The sequence below is a fragment of the Papilio machaon genome, chromosome 4 (genome assembly GCF_912999745.1).
Source record: "Papilio machaon chromosome 4, ilPapMach1.1, whole genome shotgun sequence".
Taxonomy (NCBI): domain Eukaryota; kingdom Metazoa; phylum Arthropoda; class Insecta; order Lepidoptera; family Papilionidae; genus Papilio; species Papilio machaon.
This window is the reverse complement of record NC_059989.1, coordinates 134,489-160,726: the sequence shown is the minus strand read 5'-3', so window position 1 is coordinate 160,726 and position 26,238 is coordinate 134,489. Positions and strand designations below refer to the sequence as shown.

The window sequence follows — 26,238 nt, the reverse complement described above, 5'->3', positions numbered from 1 at the left end:
GAGTTCAATCTCACACTTCATAACTTTTTTTTTAAATCTCTAAAATAAAAAGTGTTAAATATAACAATAGAGTTTATTTAGTTTTAGCTAAAAAAAAATGTTGGCTTTAAGAGCAGCAAATATCTTATTTATTCGAACCTCAATCAGTCGGGTTTCTTGATTTTTTTTTATTAAGGTTTGGTTATTTTCTTGAATGGAATTTATTCAAAACAGATAACAACAGATTGTTTTACGCAAAATTAAGTTATATAGATATGTCCATTAAATTATAAATACAAAATCTACATCGACTAGATAAAACAATATCTTTGGTGTCTCTACAAATAAAAATAAAAAAGCAAATAGTTTGCTGACTCTGGACCATGAGTTAACTTTGGAATTTACGTAGAAAATTAATGTTTCTTTGTATTAATACAGTTTTTGAAAAGGTATGTATGCTTTAAGGCGATATCTTCTACCACTATGTACAAACAAAGTAAAAATACCTTTACATTTAAGCAAAGCTTGGTCCAAAGCTTTTCAAAACATAAGGTTTTTAGCTTATAATTTAGCACCCAATTTTGATGGCGTCCGTCAAAATTTTAACCAACACTTAAATATGTAATAATAAAAATAAATTAACATTGTCAAACCTTACTAACTAGACTTAATTGAAAACGTAACTTAGTTGACTTAGATTTTATGTTTTGATACAAAACAAAGATGGAACGATTTCATAGAAATCACAATAACTAATTTAATCTTAATTAATAGTTTGAATGCACCTTTGATATATTTACTCATACCTTGAAATAAGCCTTGCAAATATTCATTTACGTCTGACACAAAGTGAGTTGCAACGTATCGTGCCAGATATCAGCCAACCAGATATCCTGGTTCCCTTGCTAGCATTTATTTCACGTCAAAATACATTATTTGCTCTTAACAAAGAATGAGTACTTACTTATAAAGTTTTCGCAACGGATATGCACCGATTTACCAAATTACCTTTGGAAATAGTCCGTAAATATATAATTTACCATCAACAATGTTATATGTTAAAATTTTGTTGTTATTCCTAAAATCGTATAAGAAAATCGTAGTATAAAATAGTTTGTGTAAACAACACTCACATACTAACTAGGATAAGTATAAAATGAGGTTCAGTTAGTATTGTAGTCGTATAACGTACATTAACTTACTACGCTATCATCTTTTGTATATATTACAAATTATAGTACATTTTTACAACAGACACAAAACAATGAACACCTAACTGGCCACTAATTACCTAATGTTCTCTCACTTTTGTACTCTATAGTAACGTACATACGTATATTTGACAGCAAGTTGTACAACTCACAAACTTGACATATGTTATTCGCACAGTTTTTATGTGCGTCGAATTAATACGTTGATTTTTTTTGTTTTAAAAATACTTGTTACAATTGATTTGTCATCAACGTGATCTTTAGGGTGAGCCATTGTGCTCGAACCAGATATATTAAAGAATGTCACAAAAGTGTCTATTGCGTTGTGTCATTTTTATGGCAAAGTTTCGAGGACAACACGCTACATACTGTTTTAGCCATACCAAAAAAATATCTCATGATGACAATCTATTTTGTGAAAGCCACGGCATGTTTCAGTGTTAAAATCGACTCTTCTCAACAGTTTGAGATGACTTGAGTGACTTATGATTTGCTATTTGACTGCTATACTTGCTAACACTAGACGAGGACGTTTAAATATACATTACGTCTAGTTAAGATAATTTCGGACGGACAGAGCCAATTGCACTTTAGAAATATCAGTCTTGAAAGCAATCGCATTCAGTTTAATTGATCCTAATCACGTTCATGTGATAGTATCGGGCGAGTGTCCCCGAGGGTGCGAGGCTCACGCGAGCTAGGTGTGGTCGTGCCAGAGCGCGGGGTGCAGCGCGGCCGCCGCCAGCCCGCCCGCCAGCGCCAGCCCGGACACCACGCGCGCGCCCACCATGTACCGCTCTTTTGAATTTTCACCTATGACGATACATATTTCCAATTGTTTAAAAAGTACAGGAAGGATATCGTATTTTCTTAGGAAAACTGCATTTACAAAACGAGCAAGTACAGGCAAACGATCGAAACGGATCATTTAAAAAAAACCTAGTTACATACCGTCAAAGATGAGGAAACCGAGCGGCAGGCCGGCGGCAGCGCCGAGCGCGTGCGCGGCCCACGCCACGTGGCTGTAGGTCGCCGCGGTGGCGGGCGTGGGCGGCGCCCGCAGCAGCGCCCAGCTCGCCTCCGACGCACCCAGCACCGCCACGCTCAGCGGCCGGAACCACCACAACGGCACGTGACCGAATCTGAACGACAACTTTCGTGTTTACAAGGCGTTTTACAGGCGTCACGGGACGTCAGCGCTAAGGGTACTGCTGATATGACAGAAAAGAGATCAGATGTATGTATATCCTTTGACACCCGGTTTTAAATAAGTGCAAATGAGGCGCGGTGTCTTTGAAACGAATAGTAGTATTTGTTACTAGTGACCTGAGGCAGACGTTGGGCAGGTGCGCGGTGAGCAGCGCATAGACGGCGGCGGAGGCGCCCACGACGCGCACGTGCGGCTGCAGCGCGCCCGCGCCCAACGCGCCCGCAGCCACGCCGCCCCACCACACGCCCGCCGCGCGCGCCCAGCCCTGCTCGCGCTCCAGCCGCCACCCCACCTGCACCACACAACCACAACTATTACTACAAAGGTTGCTGCACGATTGTTGCATTTAAAAATATATATATACAAAAATACGTCCATAAACCGTACGATAATCAAATAAAAGTCAATATATATATTGGAGTTATATCTTCTTCTGGAGATATTTTTAACCTCAATTTAGATTAAAGTACGTAAACTTTAATAGTTTATTTTGCTTTAGAATTAAAGTTCGTAAATTCTTACCGCGAGGGCGACGAGCGCGTTGAGGGCGAGGTGTGCGTTGGTGGCGTGCACGCAACTGTAGGTTAGCAGCCGCCAGGGCGCGCGCCACCACGCGCCCGGCGCCCACTCCAGCTGCGCGCGCATGTCCTCTGTGCCCCACACATGCACACAGATCTGCAATAACAACACGCACTTATAGAGAAACCTTAGAGATACAAAGACTGTACAAGAACAATATTAGAGTAATGAATGTTTCGTATCAATAAATCATATTATTAATTATGAAAACATAAATAGAGTGTTCTTATGCGGCATCGATCAAGATGATAACACTAGTGATGCAACATTCAAAAACGGGACAACGAGCAATGCGGACTTACTATGGTAATAATCATGGTGAGTATGAAGTACGGAGGCTTCAAAACTGCGATCAGCTTCTCTTTCCTCTTCTGGAACTTTGTTTTCGTTTTCTTCACATTGTTCACGAGTTGGCATTTTGTCTTTTTCTCTTGCGATTTCTTTTTGCTGTCTTTGGACACGGCCCAGACACCGAGGGCGAGTCCGGCCTGATGGCGGGGGATGGCGACGGGAGGCGGGGGCGCGGGGCTCAGTAGGCGCCGGTTCTCGCCGGGGCTGCTAGTGCGGCTGTCGCTGCCGCGCTCCGGCTGCTCGTGTTCGACCCAGGCGCGCGCGGCCGGCGGACCCTCGGGCTGGATGCGCCGGCCCTGGTGCACCGGATCCTCCTGAAAGTCTTCGCCATTCAGGTGTTCCACCTAGACATCGAATAGACACTAATTAAAATAAAGCTTTTTTTAGTTTTGTCCATTTTTTTACTAACGTCTAGTAAACTTCAATTTCATTATGATTGAAACTGGCAGATTAGATAATACGAATGATTTTTAAAATAATACAATGAAATACTCGTACATATATTTGTTATTATGATCGCACATAGATCTGTATCGACACAAATACTTAGTAGCAGGTCATTTATTTCTGAACATAAAAGTCATATTGGTTACTTAGTGTCTCTCTCGTGCGTATATCTGATCTGAGCTGATCGTCAAGCCCAACCAAAAAACATAATAAGTGCGATGCTGTATACAGAATATAGTTCCTCGGCACTGTTTTGGTGCCTACCTCTTCGCAATCGTGCGCATGCGGCGCCATGGCGTGCTGCGGCGGGTGCGGTCATCTCCCGGGACGGAGGCGAGGACCCGCAGCAGCGAGGCTGGCCATCACCACCGCATCTGCGGCCGCAATGAACAACAAGACTCAGAACAAACAATATATAACCAAATTCAGGAGGAAAACTATTTTTAGCACAACGCGGTATTCCCTTACATTGTTTTACAGGGAAATATTTGTACGTCAAGTAATTAATTGTGGTTTAGTTTGATTGTCCGGAAAGATAAACTGTATCCTTGCATCACAGGATGTTCATTGTATGTTTTACAATTTTAAATAATCTTTTTGAACATGCTGTATAAAGAATATTTTCGTTGTGTATTTTCAGGCAAGGTTATATTTACACACATTTTTTTAAGGAATGATGTTATTACTCGTACATCAATGACAAAAGACATTACAATTGTTACAAAAACTTTTTATTTTATTAGTAAACTAGCTATGCCCACGACTTTGTCCGTGTGAAATACTGTCTTCGGGTAGCATTTTTAACAACTAATTATTTGACTTAAAATTATAAAATATTAAACTTACAAAACATTCTCATACTTATAAACTTACATATTTCTATACAGACTTTCATATCCTATTCCCTATAGTAATTTTGCACCCTTGAGGGTAAAACTTTGAAGGTTACATTTATTTATATCAAATTAACAGCCTAAAAATAGTTTTATGCTTCGAATTGTAAAAATTACGATTTTTCCATTCAAATTTGCAACCCGACGACGGCAAATTTTCAAACCCATACAACCATTTTTCCATGTCCTATTTCAGACTCTATACTATCTGTATAATAACGTTTAAATCGGTTCAGTAGTTTTTTCGTGAAAGCGAGACAGACAGACATATTTACTTTCGCATCTATAACATTAAGTAAGGCAGTAAGGATTGAAAATCGGTAACCTGTTTCTGGCAAATCTCGCGATGTTTCAAGTCAAGCATTCACAGATTATTATAAAATTAAAGATTCCGTTTTGTAAATAAAGTAAATACACTAACATTGTATTCTACTATACTTCTAAATGTTCATGACGGCGACGTAAAGGTATTTTTAGTATGTAGATAAGTGCAGATTATTTTGTAATAATTTATGAAATTCTTACATGTTTCCAATATATTTTGTCGTCTGGTATTATATTCTCAAAAGAGATAAAGAATCTAAAAAATAATATGCATAATTACAGCAATGATTATCGTGAACTTGACAGCTGTCAACGCCTGCTGACAGCTGTCAAGTTGGTGTCAATATGACCTTTTTGCATAAAGTTAAGGTGCTACGATTCCCCGAGTTTTAGGTCATATATTTTTAAAATTAAATGAATATAGAATAATAATTACCACCTTCTTGTTAAGTGGTGCAAAGATACTAATAAATAATTGAAATAACTTATATCATAAAAAGGGGAATCAAAGGATAGACCTCATGCTGGACATTCCGTACTTAAGAGTACAAGGTCATTGGCATATCCACAGCATACATTCGTTAATAAAGTTTATACAGTGTGCAGTGGTGCCTATTCTCTGTCGTGGCTGGTAGTGTTGCGGGAGTATCTAATTAACAAGGTTTCTTAATTTTAGAAGATTTATCTGAAGAATATGTACTATATAGACAAACTACGTAAGTTGCTATAATAATGAGGCATTAGGTTATAGAGGCAGTTGTAATTTAATAGTGAATTCAAATACATAATACTATCAGCAAAACGTATGTAAAATTATTTTAAGATAGTTCATGGAAACTCTGTGCGACTCTCGCGTCTGCATCCTAATACTAGAATTATACTAGTTGAGTCACGTTCTCTTAGCTATAACTGTTGATTTATACATCGAAGATAAAGAGTAATAAAAATATAAATGTTTGTAACACTTCCGGTCAGAGGTAATTGGTCGTATCATTACGCCTAATGTTAGGTTTAGGCTGGTTAGTATTCTGCGAGGCGCGGGTTGCAGTCAGACGGCCAACACCTGATGTCAGATAAGCATAAGCTCCTATTTGCTACTGGGCCGGTGCACCGCCGACCAACCATTATTAATTTGTATGTATGCAGTTAGTTTATTCTATGAATAATGTTCATAATTATGGCAAATGGTCTGTCGCGGATCTCGCCTTGCATATAAACAAAGTCTGTTCTATTGGAGTACCGAATTTTATATTTTGGCATCAAATGCATTGAATATTAATTTTGAAAAACCTTGATTAGCAAAATATTACGAAGGATTTTTAGGGCTAAGGCTAAGGGAACATTTTTCTTCTATCTATGTAATGTTACCAATTTTATAAATAAACAATTGCTTCCAGCACTCACTGTACATGCACGCGGTCCCGGGCCCACAGCACACTGTAACTTCACGTCACTGATACAGTGGAAACAATAACACATACAGACACGCACAAATTACCAAAACACGACCTGTTTGCAATACTTCTGCACTTTGCGAGCAGCTACTACCTACTGCTAGCTATAGACATCAGGTAGCCAGACTACTATAGCGAGTTTTTAGAAAAAGATCAATGACCCTTTTGTGTCAAATAATGACAAAGAGATTAAAAACTTTTGGTTACGAGAATTAAGTTTGTATACTATTATAAAATACCTATAATGTTGTTTTGTTCGGTAAATCTTTTTATGACTAAATTGTAAAATTATGTTTTTTGTAAAAGGCGATGGGATAATTAGGGTTGAATATCCATTGGCCCAATGGGAGTAATAAAAGTATGAGATTCAGTAAATTCCTTTGAAAACGTAGATTATCACACACACATAACTTGGCGGCGTACGTCACGTCATAGTAAACAAGTTATTTTATTGTATAGTTCTGTAATTGACGTTGTTACCGTGAATTAACCGGAAATCAGAAATTACTCTGTATTTCCAATAATTAATTATAAATCCCGAGCAGCCGTAGCTTGATAAGGATATTAAATTAATTAATTGCCAAATGTACGTGGTGTGGTTCCGATTTTATATGTCTAATAAAGCCGGCTACACACCTAAACTGTACTTTAAACTGAAATTGTGTAGCTGGCGTTAGCGACCGTGCAAATTGAGTATTAATCCGACGAGTTTTGTTCTGACAATCATCTTCAGCTGAGGAATCTATATTAAAAGTTCGTTTAGCGTGTGGACAGACAAACATTCCAGAGCTATATTTGTCAATTATTTATATCGAGTAGCCGATGTGGCGATGTCTTCCCGCTAGCACGGATTTTGTTTCATTCCTCATCAATTAGTGGTTATATTTATAACACAATTTATCATTCTTAAATGTCCCCTGATTAATTTTTATTTTGTGACATTCTGATGCGTTAAGCAATAAGTTACGGTTGCCACATTTAAGAATAATAAATAGAAGTTATGTTTAACATAATTTGTTTTTGCAATATTATTTTACTGCAAATTATTTACTTGGGTTATTTTAATAATTGACCCAGATTCAGGACGGTTCGGGGAATTTCTAATAACAAGGAAAACCAATTGATTGCTTCGTTCGTTCGTTCGCAAGATGTTAGGCTGGCGTTGTGTATCCATACACAAGGCCTTTGGTATTACTGGTACTCTTCTCTCATAATTCTGATGACCGTGAATACTTTTGTTGTAATATCTTATATGTCGAAGGTCGTATGTACGAGCACTCGATGGCCGTGTACAGAGCAGCTATGATCGAATACTCTTATAATATTTATTGCAGCAGTAAAATATAACCTTTGTGCGGCGGCGATGAGGCGATGAGGCGATGCGCACCTCTTGTATTTCAATGTCAATGACTGAAATATCAATTCGGCATACATATATTAAATTTGGTTTCTTACGTAGACGCCAAAAATGTGCGATTTTATGTTTTAGCTCCAGGTTTGATCAAATATTTTTTCTTTAACCACTGGGATTTGTTACATTGAATTACGCTATTATTTAAGGTTTCTGGTAAGTTTCCAGATGATTAAATGAGATTCGTATTCGAAAGTGAACCTTGACCCGGCAAGGCCGCGAACTGGGCGAGGCCGAGCGGCGGTTGACGTATATTACCAAATTTTGGTAGGTTCTCGCACTGCCGCTCCCAAGTCAAGTACGAAAGTTATCCTAACTTACTGTATCCCATGTTACCCACTCTTACGATAAAGTCTGTAACGTTACATTAAGTAAATTAAACCAAGTTATATTAACTGATAAGCACTGACCGCAGCAGCTAAGCGTCGTCGCCTTGACAACAGTATAATACAAATTTTTTCTATCATAATTGCACAGTATTTCTCTTGTTTTCTCAACCTGCTTAAATTTAATTCATATCTTTCCTCCCTGATTTACTTTCATCATCGACTCACACTTAATCGGGTAATTAAAATAATTTCTCGTGGTGTTAGCAATTGGCTATCAGCAATCTGTCACAGTATGACTTCATTGCAGGGCGGGCCGTGTCACTGAACTATTGATTGGTGTCCCGCGCTGCCGCGCTGCCGCGCTGCCGCGCTGGTGGCATGGTGACGTGGCAGCATAGGGCTCCTGCTCCCACGGGCGCAGCAGGTCACCGCGCCGCGCTGGGCTGGGCTCGCGAGCCACTTGTATTGTTTAATCTATCTATTGCCATCATCCTGTCATATCGATGTTGTAATACTGCAGTTAGTTAACATATCAAAGGAAACACGGATAAAATATACCCATAGCGGAACATCCATCCAAACTTTCTCTATAAGAAAGAAGTAAGATTTTGATTTTTTACGGAAAAAACTCACTAAATTAAGTAAGTATTTAACCGTATTGTATAGCTGTGACTATTTACAATAAAATTAACTAATTAATGAATAATTGAATTGGTATGAAGTACGCGCACACCTATGCGAAGAGTCTCTGGTACCGACATAAAATGAGCGTGCGGATGTGCGGGAACCCGACACTGCTCGTGTTGTGTTCACATCACATTTACTGCAAATAGAGTGCAGTTCAATGTCATCAAACACGACCATTAAAATTGTTGTGTTTATCAATGAATGGTATAGTATGAAACAAGTGGGAAAAACACGTAGTCTCTATTGTTACGGAACTTATTAACATATTTACGTTATGGTCATTTTAATTTTCGGTTGTGCGGTTAATCTGTTTGCTAAATGTTTTCCTCTTTGCAAACAGTATGTTCAATTTCTTAGAATTAATAGAGGGGGAATTTGTTGTTATTTTATAATTGTGTATTGCGCGTGAGGCTCGTGAGGCACGTGGGACAGCACGCGTGTTGTCTTGCGGTCGCCTCGTCTCGCAGACATGCACCAACATGTAAAGTGACCTACTATTACTACAATAAACAAGAATAAAAGACCGTAATGTTTACTTAATACCTAATTAATTGCGTCTACAGCTGTCAGTAATTAACAGCACTCAATCGAGCTGTCACTCGTACGTGTTATTGTCACACGTCTTTGTTTGTCGAAGATACTCGTAATATATGTAGTTAGCGCGTGTAATGTTTTATATATATTAGATGTATCATATACTGATAATGTGACAACTATTTAAGTAAACAAAAATACGTGACATAAAAAAATAAAGTCAATACCTAATTAGGACAACTAAGAAAAAAAATATTTATGTCCTTCGATCACTGTTTAAAGATGACATTTATGGTATTTAATTGAAAATAGACTATACTAGACTGTTGTTGTTAGAAAACTTTGTGGAATTAATATTGTAAGTTTAATTTTCATAAAAAAAGAATTGGAAAGATTTAGCAATTAACTATATTGAAATGCAAACATTTTCCGCGATGCATTTGTAATAAGATAATTATTAACATGACTCGAGTTCAGAGAGTATGAAATAGTTAAAGATTGTTTACAAACAAAGTTGTTATCTAGAACACAACATGCGACAGATAGCTCAAATTACACTGCGCGCCACGTCCTATAACTAAGTCAACATTAGTATGAGATTTTTGGTGTACTATACCCCGGATAGCGCTGCACAAATGTCGATGACGATAAAATGGCGATTGTCACAAATATTCGTGCTAGGCCCACTGCTTTGTTGCGTCGGAGTTACTACTACCTTGACATACTCGTACAACAGGTTTTTTTAAGTTTTCATAATTATGTTGATAAATAAATTTGTCGTGTGCTTACACTGTACATTTGCTTCCGACATGAAATGGAATAGTGCAGCGGACCAGGTAGGGGAAATAGAAAAAATTAGGTATGGTGGCATTATTAACTGTGGAAGTGTGTTTGATTAAATTTATTAACTAATCGAATAAAATCTTATATAAAAAGTCTAAGAAAAAGACAAGTTATTTTATTAGTCGGAAATTAAACATTTTGTTATTCAAAACTTACTAAGTATTATTTACTCTAGTTTTTGTTATTAAGGCGATGTTAAAATGAATCTTCTGACAAATGTGTTTATAAAATTGTATTTCTATTAAACATAAAGGCGATTTTATACTTTTAGGTAAATATAAATTAGGTTAAAATATCAAGACGTTTCCACCGCGCCGTGTGCGGTAAACTGTTTCTGTGGAATTGTAAGTGACCTAATAAAACATGATCACTTCTAATTATAAAACGGACACAAATGGCGCGGCTAAATATATAAATAAATAAACATAATGTACGTGTGATAATCTAAAATTTTATTCATGTATAAAAATGCTCTTGATTATAATCGTTATTTTTATAATGTCGTTAGATCGCGGCTGAAACAACACGTTGCATCATACCTATAAATATTTTATGACAGTAATGTAAACAATATGTACATTTATATCACACTAAAATCGAGTATTAACCTTTTCTTCAATAGTTTAAAAATCTGTATATACTCTGCATGCTATATGTACTTAGTTATTTCCATCTCAAAAATTAATGTATACTACTGCCGCATACCGCCCAGTTATACATTTAACGAAGACATTAAGCGTTACGAGTAGAGTGGAGTAGAGTACGTTCAAAGGATAAAAATACACACGCAATAAGTCACCTTTCAATATTTGTGCGTATCAAAAAGTAGCGATTAATAAATACATTTTATTATCGGAGATAACGAGTCAATGGCACTTTCTTTCATTTACAAATTCATCAACAAAAGTGTTAATTAAAAATAAGTTTACTTTTAGATTGCGGTTGACAAAGAAATAAATTATTAATCATTAATCGCACTTAACCTAGATTTAGTACTTAGTATATTTGACAAAGAGTAAACTTGTCTCGATTCGTTAACTAATTAAACCTATCTACTTATCTTTATGACAGAAAAATCAGTGATTTTATTGTGATAGTATTAACAAAAATTAAGAAAAAAAAATTCTTAATCTAAAAGTTAACTTTCGCTTCGTGTTGTGAAAAAATAAAAACTTACATTTGACTTGAAAACATTTACCACCTTTAAACTTTGACACGACACAGTTTTGAAAATCGAATATGAATAAAAAGAAATGTAAATGGCGCGAAGTGACCGAAACACTGGCCGGCGATAGCGCGCGCCACGGCCGAGTGACGGACGGCGCGACGGTGACAGCGAGCGACGCGGGAACGCCGAACACGAGCGGCCACAGATAACGAAACGTGGGCCTAGCACGAATATCTGTGACTATCTCCATCAACAAAATTTGTACTAAAGTTTGTGAAGCGCCTGTCGGACGTAAACTTCACTGAAAATCTCACTACTTTTGACTTAATTGACTATTACAATACGAAGACGCTTGTCGCAAACATTCGTGCTAGGCCCACAGCTGACTCCTTGTGCCTCCAGACATCGTCGTTGGTTCTTGCCTCGTGTCGTCACCACACTTAGTACCCATCAGTGACGCACATACAACCTTTTACACACAGCTTTTGAAATGACTTCAAATTTATTAATAAAGTGGTCAAATGATAAAGCATTCCTATAACAAATGCATCGGTTTTAGAAAAAAAAACGCTTTTTTGATCAATCAAAGATTATCAAATTTTAGAACCATGACTGACAATGATGTTGATGATGATGATGATGAATGATTGTTTCGTTTGATTTCTCTACTACGAATTATCAATGCTTCGTTTTAATGCCTGAAATAATGCTATGTTTGAGGACGGAATTAATTTCAGTGGGGCCGTCACTATGGGATGTACTTTTCTGAACGTGCGCGTATTCCAGCTATGATACCTGTCGGTCGGTGCGTCAGATAGCGGCTTTGTGAACCGAGATGAACGACAGCCCCCCGATGCACTTGAGACGGCATAAATAAAACCACCTGCTCTGTCCTGAATGTGAAGAGGATCATAACATCGTGATCCTCTTCACATTGCAAGCGACTTTATCGTATAATTAATGATGACATTACACAAACTTGCCTTTAATGTAGACAAAGAGTCGTTTTAGCGTCATCATAAGCAAGAAGTAGGTACATCGTTCTAGTAAATGTAATATATAGAAACTATCCACAGATAATATTGATTGGTTTTCCAATTTGTCAACACAAGGGACGGCGATTTCCAATAGATACAAGTTTGAATCATTATTGTCAAAAGTTTTATTTCAATATTATCCTGCTTTATAAGTATTATGTCGATTTTATTTGAGTGTGCATATTTCTCCGGCGCGGCGCTCGACGACAGGGAGCGGCGGATACAACCCACCGGACAGTACCGGCGGCGGCAAGTTAACGTGTCCAGATAACTTCTCTCAGTTTGTCGATTGCAGACGCCCGCAAAACATCATACAGTGTGTCGTCAAGATTATTGTCAACATTTACAGTGAGTAATTTCATAAATCCTATAGTCAAAACACTCGCACAAAACTTATGCAGTCATCTCTCTCCTTTCGAAGGAATAAACTGCGATGACAATATTTTTATGCACGTGTTTCGATCGTGTCATTCCAGTCTAAACTGACACAAGATGGCAAAAGCCAATTCACCTCTGCACATGGACTATTTTCGCCTATGATCTCTAATTAGTGTTACTACACTTTATCACTATAATAGTTGTTCATTTTTATGACGATTTTAAATATTTATATCACTAGCTCTGACTACATTTTCTCATAAAGTGTTGATGGTAACTGGTACTTCACTGTGATATGCATCGTACTGAAACACAGGCGGTCATATTATTTCTGCAAACAATAACACAGCTATCAGTTATCAGTAACGTAGTGATAGCGAGCCGAGCACGTGAACAGAGCGCAATGCTCGATGCTCGCTGCAAGGGCAGACAGAAATACACAAACATGGACTCTTTGTTAGTTTTTAGTACAGCACTGCTACTATGATAAAGGGGAACGTCTTAGTCTCTATATATGTACATCTATGACGCAAAATCATACAACTTTATTAAGTTTATGGGCAAGTAGGTATATTGCATACTGTAGATTACATCTAGCTTTGAGCAAAGTGATTCTGTTAGTAATGGTGTTTGGTATCTGATAAAAAAAATGTGTGACCAAATAGAGACAATTTATTTACATTTATTGTACGCATATGAAGTTGTACAAGCTGATGTTAATTATGTAAAAGTAATTGATTTGGAGTGATATGATTAATTTACTATATAAAATAAGTAGTGTTATATAAAATGAATTTAAATAATTAAACAGAGCACATATAAAGCTTCAAATACGATCGCATACACTTATATACTTGTGTATTTTGCGGTTGAAAGACAAGAACGATGTGAGTTTACGAAACATTACAAGTTATGTTAATTGTTCCACAAGCGTCAACAGAAATATAAGCCACTTTTTAAAGTAAAGCATTATACAAAAAAAAATACAATAAGGAATAACAATACTCTATATCGTCCATGTAAAGTCATCGAAGGTGCATCTGAGTGGCTGACTCTGTGCAAGGCACCGCCAGTTGGGACGCAATGCCACCCGGTCACCCACATACAAACAATACTGACACAGTAAGATAACATTTGTAATACGTCATGTAGCTCTTTAGGTCGCCATTTGGCAGCACTTCGTATTTTCAATATCTTGTATGAAGATATTTTAGACAGATATAAGTCATTGTTAGTCCTGAATGTAAAGATTTAACGATGGCTGAAATCAACTACGTTATAAATATTTGTGTTTTTACTTACCCTAATTACATTTATTCTGGCATCTTAAAGTCGCCGCTATATTGATCATAAACATAAACACAAGGTAACGTTTATAAAATGTTGACAATCAGTTAATATGTTCCTGACACGCGAGCGCGAGGAAAATCTAATGATAAGTAAATTGGGCCGAAGTAACTTTGTAATTTAAGAGTTTAGCGAACTAAGTCACCCGGTTTATTAGTATTATTATTCTTTGCAATCGATTAAACGACGTCACGACGATATCAGATATTTGATAACTAATTCAGATAAGAATTTACAAAGTTTCCTCGAAATTATTTTTAATTTGTGTTTCATCGCATCGCTCAATGTGAGCCTAATATTTGAATATATTCGTTAATTGATGTAGTAGCGGTAGCGGCGACATCGCGCAGACATTGTACACGCAACGCGAGCCAGTTGATTAATTTATAAAGTAAACATAGTTTCAGGGTTATGTGGACATTGGCGCGTCAGTATCTAATGGACGATACAACCAAAAAGTATTTTGTTTTTGTATAAAAAGCAGGTATTGTGATATAAAATACTTGATAAACTACTAAAAACTTACTTTACTTACACGTATGTTTCATATTTCATTTAGCATAAATCAGATATTTTTTCACGCAAATACATAAATACATTTGCATTTCACGTAAACCACACGATGTCCACAAAAATACAATATTTTAAGCAAGTGTTGGCACAATTACGTTAGTATTTTATTAAAAGACTGAATTATTACGGAAAAAAATTGTCAATAAAAATTCGAGTTATGTGCGTCGTTACCTCCCTTCTTAGTGCTGTTTCCGCATCTGCTTCGTCGCCACAAAAGAGCTCGCTCAGCCCTCAGCAACTCGGCACGCGGCGCGCCTTTAACCCCGCGCGCTTACTATTGCATGCCTTGCAACCGCTAAAGTTCACACACTATTTATAACATTTCTATGTCATACTATTGTTTACAAATAAAAAGGCGCAGGGCGGGCGGCGCCGTGAGGGCGGGCGGCGCGATCGGGAGTCGCGCAGAGCGGGCGGCGCGGGACCGACGGGTTCAACGGCCGCCGTCGCCATGACGACTGCACTGACTGGCTGCGTGCAGCAGGAACAGGTGCGGGGCCGGGGATCTGTTACACTTTTAGCTCACTCTCACTCGGGGCAGCGCAGCGCGGCGCAGCGCGGCTCGGCGCAGCTCGTCGTCGGAACACCGGCAGTGGCGGCTTTACAACTTTGTATAGCTCTGTGTGTGCATCGCTCGTTAAATGCAAACGAATAGTGTTTACGAACTTTGTTGAAGATATTTATTTAGAGGCGATACACAAAGACGTGCATATAACAAGTTACATATTTATCACATGATATTCTGCTGAATTTTAGAAGTCAAGAATGATTAAAAATTATTGAAGTATTATTTACTCATTAAAATATTAAAAAATATCACATCACAAATAAAACATCATAAAATAATTGAGATTAACTTTTTGAAAGTCTAGACTCGACCCCGACGCAACGCTCTCTAGACTTACAGGAATAAATAAAATGGTAGTCGCCTAATGAAGCGGCGCAGCGCAGCCAGCGAGCGGAAACCTCGAGTCGATTAAATCCTACCAATGATGGATTATTATCATTACCACTAATTGGACGCGGGCGTCACCGGCGTGGCGCCGCACACTACTTACCATTGGTTTCTGACCAGTCCAAAATCTCTGCGTAAAACATATCTGCATTCCTATGATTATCTTTAACAGAGGTATCAATATTGTTATAAAAGGGAATTTGCCTCAGCAGCAGCCCACAATTATTGACAGAAAATCTTTCTTGGAGTTGAATATTTAAAAGCTTATATAAGGTACCTAGATGTTATATGCTGCTAGGTTGGGTAGCTTGCTCCATGTTATGAAAGTGAAATTTCAAACAGGCACAAATCAAGGGAATACAAAAGATACCTCCTCAATAGAAGTACATAACTACAATGTGGCCACAACAAACAAACAATAGGCGGGGAAACAATAACGTATCATCATAACTGACTGAGGGCGCGCGATCGATCATCCCGCTGCTGCCAGCTCTCCCGGCGCTCCCGGCGCTCCCGGCGCTCCCGTCGACCCGCGAGTCGTTCCCGCTCTTGATGCCGGTCGCAGCCGTAGCAGAAATCTCTTCAAAGCTAAATTGTAGCGCGGCTAAGGGGCCGAATTTGCATTTTTTTGTTTTTCACGAGAAGCTCTACCGTTTCGCGTCTTCGTGGTTTATTTCTTTTTAATTTGGCTTTATTTATTTAAAAAGAAGTATTGTTTTATAGCTAATTGTTATTAAAGTAGAAAAATACGAAACACGCCTACAACTCCATAAGTTTTGCTATTAATGAAAACATTGATTTTCCTTCAATTTACCTTGAACCAAATCCATTAGAACAAATCAGTAGCAGCTATATGTTATACGGCTCCCCCCCCCACCTCTCGCGTCTGCAGGTGCGTTTGTTTGTTTGCTTTGCCTCTTGTCTGTTACGAGTTTGTTTGCCTTGCCTCTTGTCTGTTACGAGTTTGTCTGCAACTTGTGTTTAATTGGAATAAAAGTTGGTCAAGGCAACTCTACTCGCCTGCAGAGTATCGATATAAAAAGATGTGTTACATTCTGTATTTTGTATGTTTGTACATTACTTATGTTAATATGCAGGTAATCATAGCATTACAAATAAAATGGAGTTGATGTTATTAATATTTATTTAAATAGAGATTAATTGTACGTAAGATCGTGCGGTAGACGGGGCCGCGGCGTTCGCACGTCACTGCTTTCATTAGTTAATGGAATTGATTAAGATCTTTTAACGGAGCCGGAGAAAATCCAAATGTTTTATCTACGTTATTTGCAGCTAGGGAGTCATTTACTGTAGCTAAATAAACGTAGAAACAGATGTCTTTACTTTTTTAACTTAAATAAATATTAGTTACTAATGCCCATAGACATCTGCAACACTAGAGGAAGCATACATATGTGCCGACATTTGGGTATGAGGTACGCCCATTTCTAGAAAAACCCTGATTGGTAGCAGTAGCAGCAGAGACACTGATACTTTCTGTTTCGTTCATGTTGTTACATTTAATTTCTGTTATAGTTTAAACATAAAAAGACATAATTTGGGATTGGTCTAAGAATTGAATATTACTATTTACTTTTAAACCTTGAAAAAAATTCTTATTTTTCCCTCAAATAATTATAGCAGTAGCTATTTTCAAAATGAAACACAAAAAATAGCAACATCGCAGCACAAGAGACGCTAATTAAAGTCTGGGAGCACAGAAAAGTATCATTATGAGTAAATTACGTTCTTGAAGTTTGGTGAAGCCGCACTGGACTGTCTGCACCAAGTATTCCTGAGCAATAGCTTGTATATTTTGACATTATGAACTGTTATAAACATGCTTACTCATTTTTATTTTAATACAATATTTAAATCCAAAACATATCGACGCTGGAAAGCATAAATGCTGTAACCCTAATCGCGAATATGTTTTTCACACGTTAATAATTTCAAACATTATCAAACGATAATGATTTTATTATAAGTTAGCACAAACTACACAACATTGCTAAATACCGCATGCTTGTAGGCGTATCAGCTCACGAGTTATCATTTTTTGGCTCTCCTGTAAAGTTCATACTTTCGGGGTTACAGCGTTTATGCTTTCCAGCGTCGATATGCTGATACACTTGGCAACTGTTTACGAAGGTGCGGTCATAATAAATAATTTTGTATGAACATTTCTATTACTTAAGTCAGTCATCACCTTTGTTTTGTAGTACAAGATGTGTCGCATGATAAAATTATGATCGAACTTCAAAACTCGTTTTCAATTGCCTAGTGAATTAATTAGATAAGTTATAGTTAACCAAATATAATATACCGGTTATTGCGAAGTCTTGTGGTAACGTTGACCAAGTATTACGGGTGGTCCGCAATATTTTATAAATTATTTATTGGTATTTGCTTCACCACAAATTACTATTTGGAGCACATTTTAATATTGCCTTAAATATCGTATTTACGTAAAAATTGCTAATTTACTAGACTATTATGTATCATTACTTTCTTAATTATGTATTAAAACAAGTTAGAAGTAAGTTCAAAAAGAGTAATTTGTCTAAAAGGGCGGTGTACTACTTGTAGGTATGTGGAGATCAAATTAATGAGGTTATGTTAAAGTCAGGGCAACCCCAAAGAGTACAATAGTATGTAGGAACCCTCTCCGCTGCCGTCAAGTATAAGAGAAACACAGTTTAACCTCAGAAAATAACATTTAAAGCACTTGGTCACATAGAACGACTACTTTTATAAACTTGACAATTATCAAGAAATAACATGTTGTATTTATTTCAAGAATTTTTTAGCAGAACAAAACAACACGAGACGCAACAGAAATTTTAACATTAAACAGTCGACCCATACCATACAATTGAAACATTCCTAAAGCAGAGTACCTTTTAAATAAAAATAATTTTACTGTACATTAGTAAGTAGGTACTTATCCTGAGTGTTGTGCTAAGGGTCCAAGCCGCAGCTGTTTTGCATTGGCTAACAATATTTGAAACAAATATTAACTAAATTACACTGCGCTTACAAACAAATAACTACTTAATTGTTTTGTATTAAATTAAATAACAATAACCCGTTCAAATTATAAGAGCTGGTCCTTTTTAAAATGCTTTTAACAACCTTATTCATTTTAAAACTAACTACATATAAGGCAGGTTTGTTATTTATCATAGACGTAAAAAACAAACTTGAGCATGTGAAATGTACTTCATACTAACACGCCATCTCTTGTTATAAATGTAAGACTCAAGAAACAATTTCAAAAAAGTATTCAACGCTTACTCATAAGCTTTAAGATGGCGTACATTTAAAAAATAATAACTTGATTTAGCGCCATCTTACGTAATACATGTAAAGTAAAAATTATTGATGTTGCCAACTTGTTTTTATATGACCATAGATGGCGCTTATGCAAGATATTATATTTTCTCCGAAGTCCAGTTCAGTCTATAAAGAATAAAGAGTCCTAAACTGGTATTATTTTTATAAATAAGATGTATTCTCAACTAGTGAAGGTCTTTACTAATAATAATGCAATGTTGTTACGATTTTTTCACTAAACAATACAATCGGGACGCGTGGCAGGCGCGGGAGAAACAAGTCATGTTAAAATAGATACACAACTTATGTCTAAATCGTCATGCGTTACTAGATCCACAGCTGAATTGCGCTGTGTCAATTTTATCAAAGTTTATAGAAATGGTAATGCAAGTTATTTCATCCAACCTTTGTTTTTTATATCGGTAAAGTAAAGTTGTAAAGCATCGCTCAATCCCATGCAGCCATAAAGTTTATAGTCTAGTTACGGCAGAGAGCGGGGGGGGGGGGCAGAGGGTAGTTTTACGAGCGCCGCGGCCGCACACCTCGTTACTGGCAGCGCTACCCAATCACCATGTCTACACACAAAACGCAAATTGTGTGTGTCCAGCAATCATAACGTGTATTGATATTGAAGTCGGCAATGGAGTTGATACGGTGGACAGCGGCTAGCGGCATGGCGGACATCACCAACATGATGAATATTGTACTTTAATAGTTGCAATAAAACGAAATAATGTATGGGATTGCTTTACAATTTGCAAATGTTTCACTGCAATCATAAAATCCCAATAGTATTAAACATAATAAATATGTAGTTTTAAAAAGAACCCTTGGAAACCCTTGATCAGAATGATAATGTGTGCAATACTACAGTAGAGATAAACAAACACTTTCTATAAATATTTCTAAATCTAATATTTTCCATCAAACTAGATTATAGAACATTGATTGCTTGATCTATTTGAGCGCAGTCTATCTGCCCATTTCACTACTAATGCATTCAGAAAGTTATTTGCCACAGCTGATGGACTCGCACCCGAGGGAGCGTTGTGTTCATTACTCTACATTATATATTTTAATTACTTCTGAGATATCACTTGTTTATAATATTAAAATAATAGAGATTTTAAGTATTAGAGTATTTTACTGTATTTGATTAAGTTATAAACAAGTTACAAAGTGCAATGAAATAGTATCACATGTAATGGGGATTTTTGATTTGAGCTGTACAAGCTGAGTGATAATCTGACATGACACTTTAAAGATTAAAGTTATTGGTAAATATTTATTTATCAATAACTACAGCATGTCATGAAATTATTCAAGCATTTAAATATTGTCATGGTTACTGATTCAATGTGACGGTTCCTCCTTAAGTGGGCGTGGCCCTACGTATGGCGGAACCAAATTCTAAACTGACTTATCGCTTTAGACTTAGATAAAGCAGCAAACTCAAATCTCGTGTTGTCTTTTTAAAATAGCAATTTCTAAATAAACGTCAGTCATTCTTTTTTATCGAATTGTCCATTGGTTGTGAATCTTTTAAATGAACTCTGATGACTTTGACGACTTTTGACAAGAACCATCCAATGGTACCGAAAACGAGAAGGATATCGAGGTGTAACCACACGAAAGTGGACATGTGGCGCGCGGGCGACTGCAGATGCGGCGCACCGCGCGTGCTCGCCACCAGCCGCGCCCAGTGCGCCAGCGCTTCGCGCGGTCCTGCTAGCCGCTCACGGAACACCCGCGACGCCTGCTTAGCGTTCTCTCTGTACCTGCAAGTTACACAAGGTAACACTGACAAGTATTGTCAATTGGTCAGGTCAGGTTCGTGAATTTTGTTTACCTAGAATTATCAAGTATTTCACGTAGCGCTTCCTGCAGCCTCGCCGGGAAGTCGTCGGAGAAGTCAACTCTGAGACCGCAGCCTCGCTGCACGACCTTGTCGATGTTGACGAACTGGTCGCCAAAGATGGGCAGACCGAGCAGCGGCACGCCATGCTGCGTCGCTTCCATCACCGACAGCAGCCCCGCGTGCGAAATGAACACCAATACGTTTGGGTGCGCTGCCGACATTCAACCAATGTTTATATCACAACAACTTGACCCCTATCGAATTTATACTTACATAAAATGTACTACATTAATATTATCAATCTGTCCTCGAACCTAAGATGCTCTCCTGCGGTGCCCAGTCCAACAGGTGCACGTTGGCGGGCAAATGATCCAGCCGCTCCTCAAACTTCCACAGCACGGTCTGCCGCAGCTGGCCTAGCACCGCCAGCAGGCTGCGCGTCATCGCTTCCGGCAAGTCTCTGCTCCTCACGTTAGAGCCCAAGTTGAAGTACACCACCCCATGCGTAGAATCGTCTAGTAGACGTTGCAAGTCCTGTAAAGTTTTGACGAATAACCAACGATACAAACCACAATTGTTCAACAATCTCTCGATGCGCAAAATGATTATGAACCCTGAAAGAAACTTCCCCTTAAGATTTGCTTACACTTGGCAAAGGTTTCGGCGCGGTGCTGAGGTGGTGTCCGCCGACGTACTGCACGTTCCCGGGCAGCGGCAGATTGTGTCCGAGCGGGGGATGGCAGTTGACCAGCAGCAGCGAGCCATTGTAGACTAGCGGTTCGTACGGTGGCGGGCGGCGGCCGCGCAGCAGCAGCGGTGCGCTGTACACCTCGCGGTACACCACCGCGTCTATGTGGCTTGTATAGTAGCTGAGGAATACACACACCTAAATGCTTCGAAGTTTTAACACGCACAACAATAGAAACTCGCAAAGTGATCCACGTGGACACACCGAGGTCTACCCAAGACCCTGCGGTGGTATACCAAGGCGGGAAATAAAGTAGAGGGTGTTAACTAATAAATGTGAACTGACTGCGTCCACCCGGTAAGGTAGAGCTGCAGGAGCAGTTGACGCAGCTTGTCCCCGGTATTCAGGGGCGCGGCGGGCGCGCGCCTTTCTTGCGGATCAACGGCCAACGCCGCACTGCTGGCCTCGTGCACGTAGCGCAGCGATTGCCACGACACGTCCCCGCTCGAGTACCACACCAACGGGCAGTCGAACACTGCCGCTAGCCTGCACACGGCACAAACTACGTGTTACAATATGGCTGAGTTCATACAAATATTTATTAACATTATACATATTTATGGAAACAATACTAACGGTGCGAGAAGTCCCGAGTAGAACCAGTCAGCGATGACGAGGTCGAAGGTTACTTTATCGTCGTTGAGCAGCTCCTGCAGTGCGGCGTGGTGAAGAGCCTGCTTCGCGAACATGTGACCCATTGTCAGAACCCAATGGCTGGGTTTCGGATTTTCGAACAGATTTGCAATGTCCAAATGGTTGGCATCTTTAAAATATACTCGAATATTGCGTTACAAAGAATTTAAGCTAATAAAAAATATGACATTGAAAATCTGTATAAATACAAAGGTCACTGACCCCGGTCGGCTACCAGTATAGAGCTGATGTCGGCCACAGTGAGGCCGGTGCGGTTGGACTGACTGGGAAACGGCGTCACGTACGTCACCTGAAACATTCACCTCAATTATTATGCTCCTCTTACAAATACTCTTGTTTATTTCCGATCAGAACTGTAATTTTAAAATAAGCTCTATGATTTTGTTTTCTTTATGTTCCAATAGAAGAATTATCAACGAGATATGGTGTTTACAAAAGCATTTCGTTAGAGTTCTACATTTACATACCTCATAGCCATCATCTATCAAGATGTCGGCTATTGAATTTCCCAGAATACTATGACTTTTGCCGGGAACAGGGAACACGAGGAGCACGCGGCCGCGACTCTGCGCTTCGGGAACATGCCCTTGCCCTTCCACCGCCACCGCTGCTACCGTCACACTCAGCGTCACCAGGGACACCAGAAACACCAGCAATTTCATGGTACACAGAACGTCCAATGATAATCTATCGTCCATTATCTTGTCATGTATTGATATGAGAAGACCCGAGATACGCAATTGTGAACAAAAATAACACTGAGCGCACTGTGTAGTAAAAGAATGTTTGTTTTTGCTATCTGAAGATTTGGATCGATAAAGACGTTACTGATAACACGTCGTATCTCAGAGAGACCTTCATCTGTTTACGGTTTGTACACAATGGATGAGCAATTGAAATAAAATATTTGATTATTATCGGTTTTATGATTAGTAGGAACTATTATTAATTTTATCATCACGACATCTACGAAGATATTGTGAATAATTCAGTAAGTATGTAATAATAGCTTTGATAATGACACATTTGTTGTTGTGTACATGAACACATCTGAACATATATCATGTAATATAACAAATTATTGTAATGTATTGTAATTAGACATATCCACCAGATGATGATGAACTTTTTAATTATTGTGAAAGGATGCTCGCCTCCAATGCGACCTAATAATACAAGACAACTTTTTGGCCTAAATCTGAATTTTTGAGGACACTTTGACCTTCTAAGAGTCGTCTCATAAATTCTCTTTTAGACAATGATCTCGGTTCATATTGATCAGATGATTGAAAAGTATGATAAGATTTACAACAAATTTTTTGAGTCGCGCAAACGCTTTTCCAATAAAGCACTGAGCACGTTGGCGCAGGCATTATTAGAGAATCGCAGAATCAGATGTAGGTAATCATCTTTTGAAAACTTGACATCGTTTGAAACAAGATCCTCATGTGTAGCAATTTGGCGGCAGCCCCAAACATTAAACCGATCTATCGCTTCCTACATTTAACCGTGTTTCATATTAAAGGGAACACGCTGATTATAAGTTTAGACCATACAATGTTAAAGTCTCGTTTTGTAATAACCAACAAAGAAAAGTTAGTAATGTAGCAATCCATAAAAGTAAAGTTTTATTATCATAATAAAATGAAGTAACACGAGCGCGCAAAAGGTTGCATGCAGAGACTGGTAGCGGTTTTAAACTTATTGTACCTCTTAGCTAGCGCTCAGCGACTATCTGAGACGTGTCTTGGTATAAGTACAGAGACAATAGTGTAAATAATTTTCTAAAAAGTAATGTAATATAACATAATATTAATATAATATATGTAATATAATATTAACAAAGTAAGTGGTCTCTGGAACTGAGCTTACTTTTATGGGAGTGGGTCACTCACACGTTACTTTTTAATGTACACAAGTAAAGTTAAATGGAGTAGTAAAGTAGCACATTAGCCGGCGTCACGTACTAAAAAGCGAGATGCCCCAGAGAGCCCGACAGCTTAGCAGTCGAGAGACTGTCGCTCGGATAATTAGGCAGGCCTCGTCCCCCCGCCTCCCGCCCGGTCGAAAGAATCGGAGTAACATCACTGCATCTTCCAAATGACTTAGTAAGCTAATCCTTTAAAAGGTTTCTTAATGTGTCGCTGCTGATATCAAAGATATCAAGAATACAAGCAATAAATAAACGTAACAGAAAAATACTGATGTAACTGAAACGAAATCAGATACTTTGCCACCCCGGCTTTTGCGGGTCGCTAGTTAAGGAATAAGCTGGGTCGCCATCCAGACATATATATCTACACTAGCTGTGCCCGCGACTTCGTCCGCGTGAAATTCTGTCTTCGGGTAGAATTTTTTTAGGCTAATTATTTTATTTAACCGACGTGCTATGATTTGATGTATGGATGTAGAAGAACATAGAGAGATGTGTGCCAGGACCGTGCCAAATGTCTAAAATATTCCCAAACAAAATTTCATCCCCTATTTTATTTAGCGCCCTTGAGGGTAACATTTTTTCAAACGTTGAATTTCATATTTATTTATATCAAATTAGTAGCCTTAAAAATAAGATTCAAGCTTCTATTTGTAAAAAATTACGATAATTCCAAACAAACTTTCACCCCCAATTTCAACCCCTTACAAACCCTTTTTTCTTGTTAAAATATAGCCTATGTCCATCCTCGGGCTCTAGACTATCTGTGTACCAAATTTCATTTAAATCGGTTCAGTAGTTTTGGCGTGAAAGCGAGACAGACAGACAGACAGACAGAGTTACTTTCGCCTTTATAATATTAATAATAAGTAAGGATTTGTAACGGTTTGTATGCGTATGTTTCATTAAAGCTATAGTTGACTCTTTATAAATAACAAGCTGTTTTGAAAAATCCACTGTCCTTAGCATTGGCTGCAAAATAAGTCGTAAGTCTTTTGCTTGTCAGCCTCGTCTCGTCGCTGCACTTTTGCGTCGCTCTGACGTCGTTCTAGCTCCGATACTGATCATAACATAAGTTCGCAGTTAAAATGCTCATTAAACGCAGTAAAAGTTCTGTGAACGATCTTTAAATTGATCGTAAACTTGCTATAAGCGCTTTGCAAAACAGAAGGTTGATTTTTTATGATGTCGTTTCTATGAATTATTACCTTTTTTAAAGTTGTGCGAAAAAACTATCTCATAAAAATTAATTTACTTGTTTTGATAACAAATGTTTCACAACGTTTCTTGATAAAACTTTCATAAAAAAAAAATCAATGAAAACCTGTAGGTATAATTAGTCTCGCACACTATTATTGTTTAAAATCTATTCTTATAAATTATTTCTACAAATTATTTGCTAACGCGCTTCTTCGGTAAATTATTACTATCTAGATTCTAGAAAATAAGACAATATAATTAGGAACAAAAGCAAGCAGCTTACATCTGCTGCATTATATTACAAGGCTTTGTTTTGCCTCAGAAATGTAATTTAATAAGCAAGTACAATCTAAATTTTCGCATTTATGATATTAGTAAGAAGTAAGATGTAGAGTTTGGTTGTTATCTATAAAAATTCATTGATAATTTGCAAAAACTTTCTGCCATTATTCAATGTCTTAAAGCCTTTGTATACGCACAGTAATATTTTAATTCGCTGCTAACTTGGTCGTAAATTTACATTGTTAACTCTCACGTTACTACGATGCTTGATGGAAAGAATTTAACATAGTAGAAATTACATTTTAGTTAAGAGGCTGTTACGAGTCTTAGAAGACTAATTAGAGGTTCCGAAAAGCATGGCCATCTAATGCATTTGCCGGCAACCGCCGCCGTCAGCATTGCCACCAGACTGTCCTATGTCAGCACTCCGCACCGATAACTCTATATTACATAATGATTTCTCATTGAATATGTGTGCAAAAAACATCGGTAGCAATTTAAATGATGTTTAAAGCAG

General features: G+C 38.0%; 2 protein-coding genes across 2 annotated transcripts; both read right to left on the bottom strand.

The window, feature by feature from the left end:
- Nucleotides 1-93: 93 nt before the first annotated feature.
- LOC106713857 (protein rhomboid) lies at nt 94-15,075 on the bottom strand. The gene is made up of 7 exons (XM_045686969.1): nt 14,927-15,075; nt 4,042-4,151; nt 3,282-3,674; nt 2,923-3,075; nt 2,517-2,692; nt 2,142-2,332; nt 94-2,003 (listed from the first exon to the last, which is right to left on the bottom strand). The coding sequence occupies exons 2-7, from the start codon at nt 4,069-4,071 to the stop codon at nt 1,888-1,890; spliced, it is 1,059 nt and encodes a 352-aa protein (XP_045542925.1). The 5' UTR covers nt 4,072-4,151; nt 14,927-15,075; the 3' UTR covers nt 94-1,887.
- A 5,469-nt stretch (nt 15,076-20,544) lies between these two features.
- On the bottom strand, nt 20,545-23,084 carry LOC106713866 (UDP-glucosyltransferase 2). Its single transcript, XM_014506757.2, has 8 exons — nt 22,774-23,084; nt 22,508-22,595; nt 22,229-22,415; nt 21,938-22,138; nt 21,551-21,773; nt 21,219-21,438; nt 20,896-21,115; nt 20,545-20,824 (listed from the first exon to the last, which is right to left on the bottom strand). The coding sequence occupies exons 1-8, from the start codon at nt 23,002-23,004 to the stop codon at nt 20,545-20,547; spliced, it is 1,650 nt and encodes a 549-aa protein (XP_014362243.2). The 5' UTR covers nt 23,005-23,084.
- Between the last annotated feature and the right edge of the window lie 3,154 nt (nt 23,085-26,238).

What these genes read in the sequence shown, in the direction of transcription:
- LOC106713857 (XM_045686969.1), bottom strand. Translation starts at nt 4,071, where the DNA reads ATGGCGCCGCATGCGCACGATTGCGAAGAG. An exon ending in ATGCGCACGATTGCGAAGAG is followed by an intron (nt 3,675 to 4,041) that starts GTAGGCACCAAA and finishes TTCGATGTCTAG; the next exon opens with GTGGAACACCTGAATGGCGA. An exon ending in CGGTTTCCTCATCTTTGACG is followed by an intron (nt 2,004 to 2,141) that starts GTATGTAACTAG and finishes GTATCGTCATAG; the next exon opens with GTGAAAATTCAAAAGAGCGG.
- LOC106713866 (XM_014506757.2), bottom strand. Translation starts at nt 23,004, where the DNA reads ATGGACGATAGATTATCATTGGACGTTCTGTGTACCATGAAATTGCTG. An exon ending in TACTCGGGACTTCTCGCACC is followed by an intron (nt 22,139 to 22,228) that starts GTTAGTATTGTT and finishes TGCCGTGTGCAG; the next exon opens with GCTAGCGGCAGTGTTCGACT. An exon ending in ACCGCAGGAGAGCATCTTAG is followed by an intron (nt 21,116 to 21,218) that starts GTTCGAGGACAG and finishes GAATGTCGGCAG; the next exon opens with CGCACCCAAACGTATTGGTG.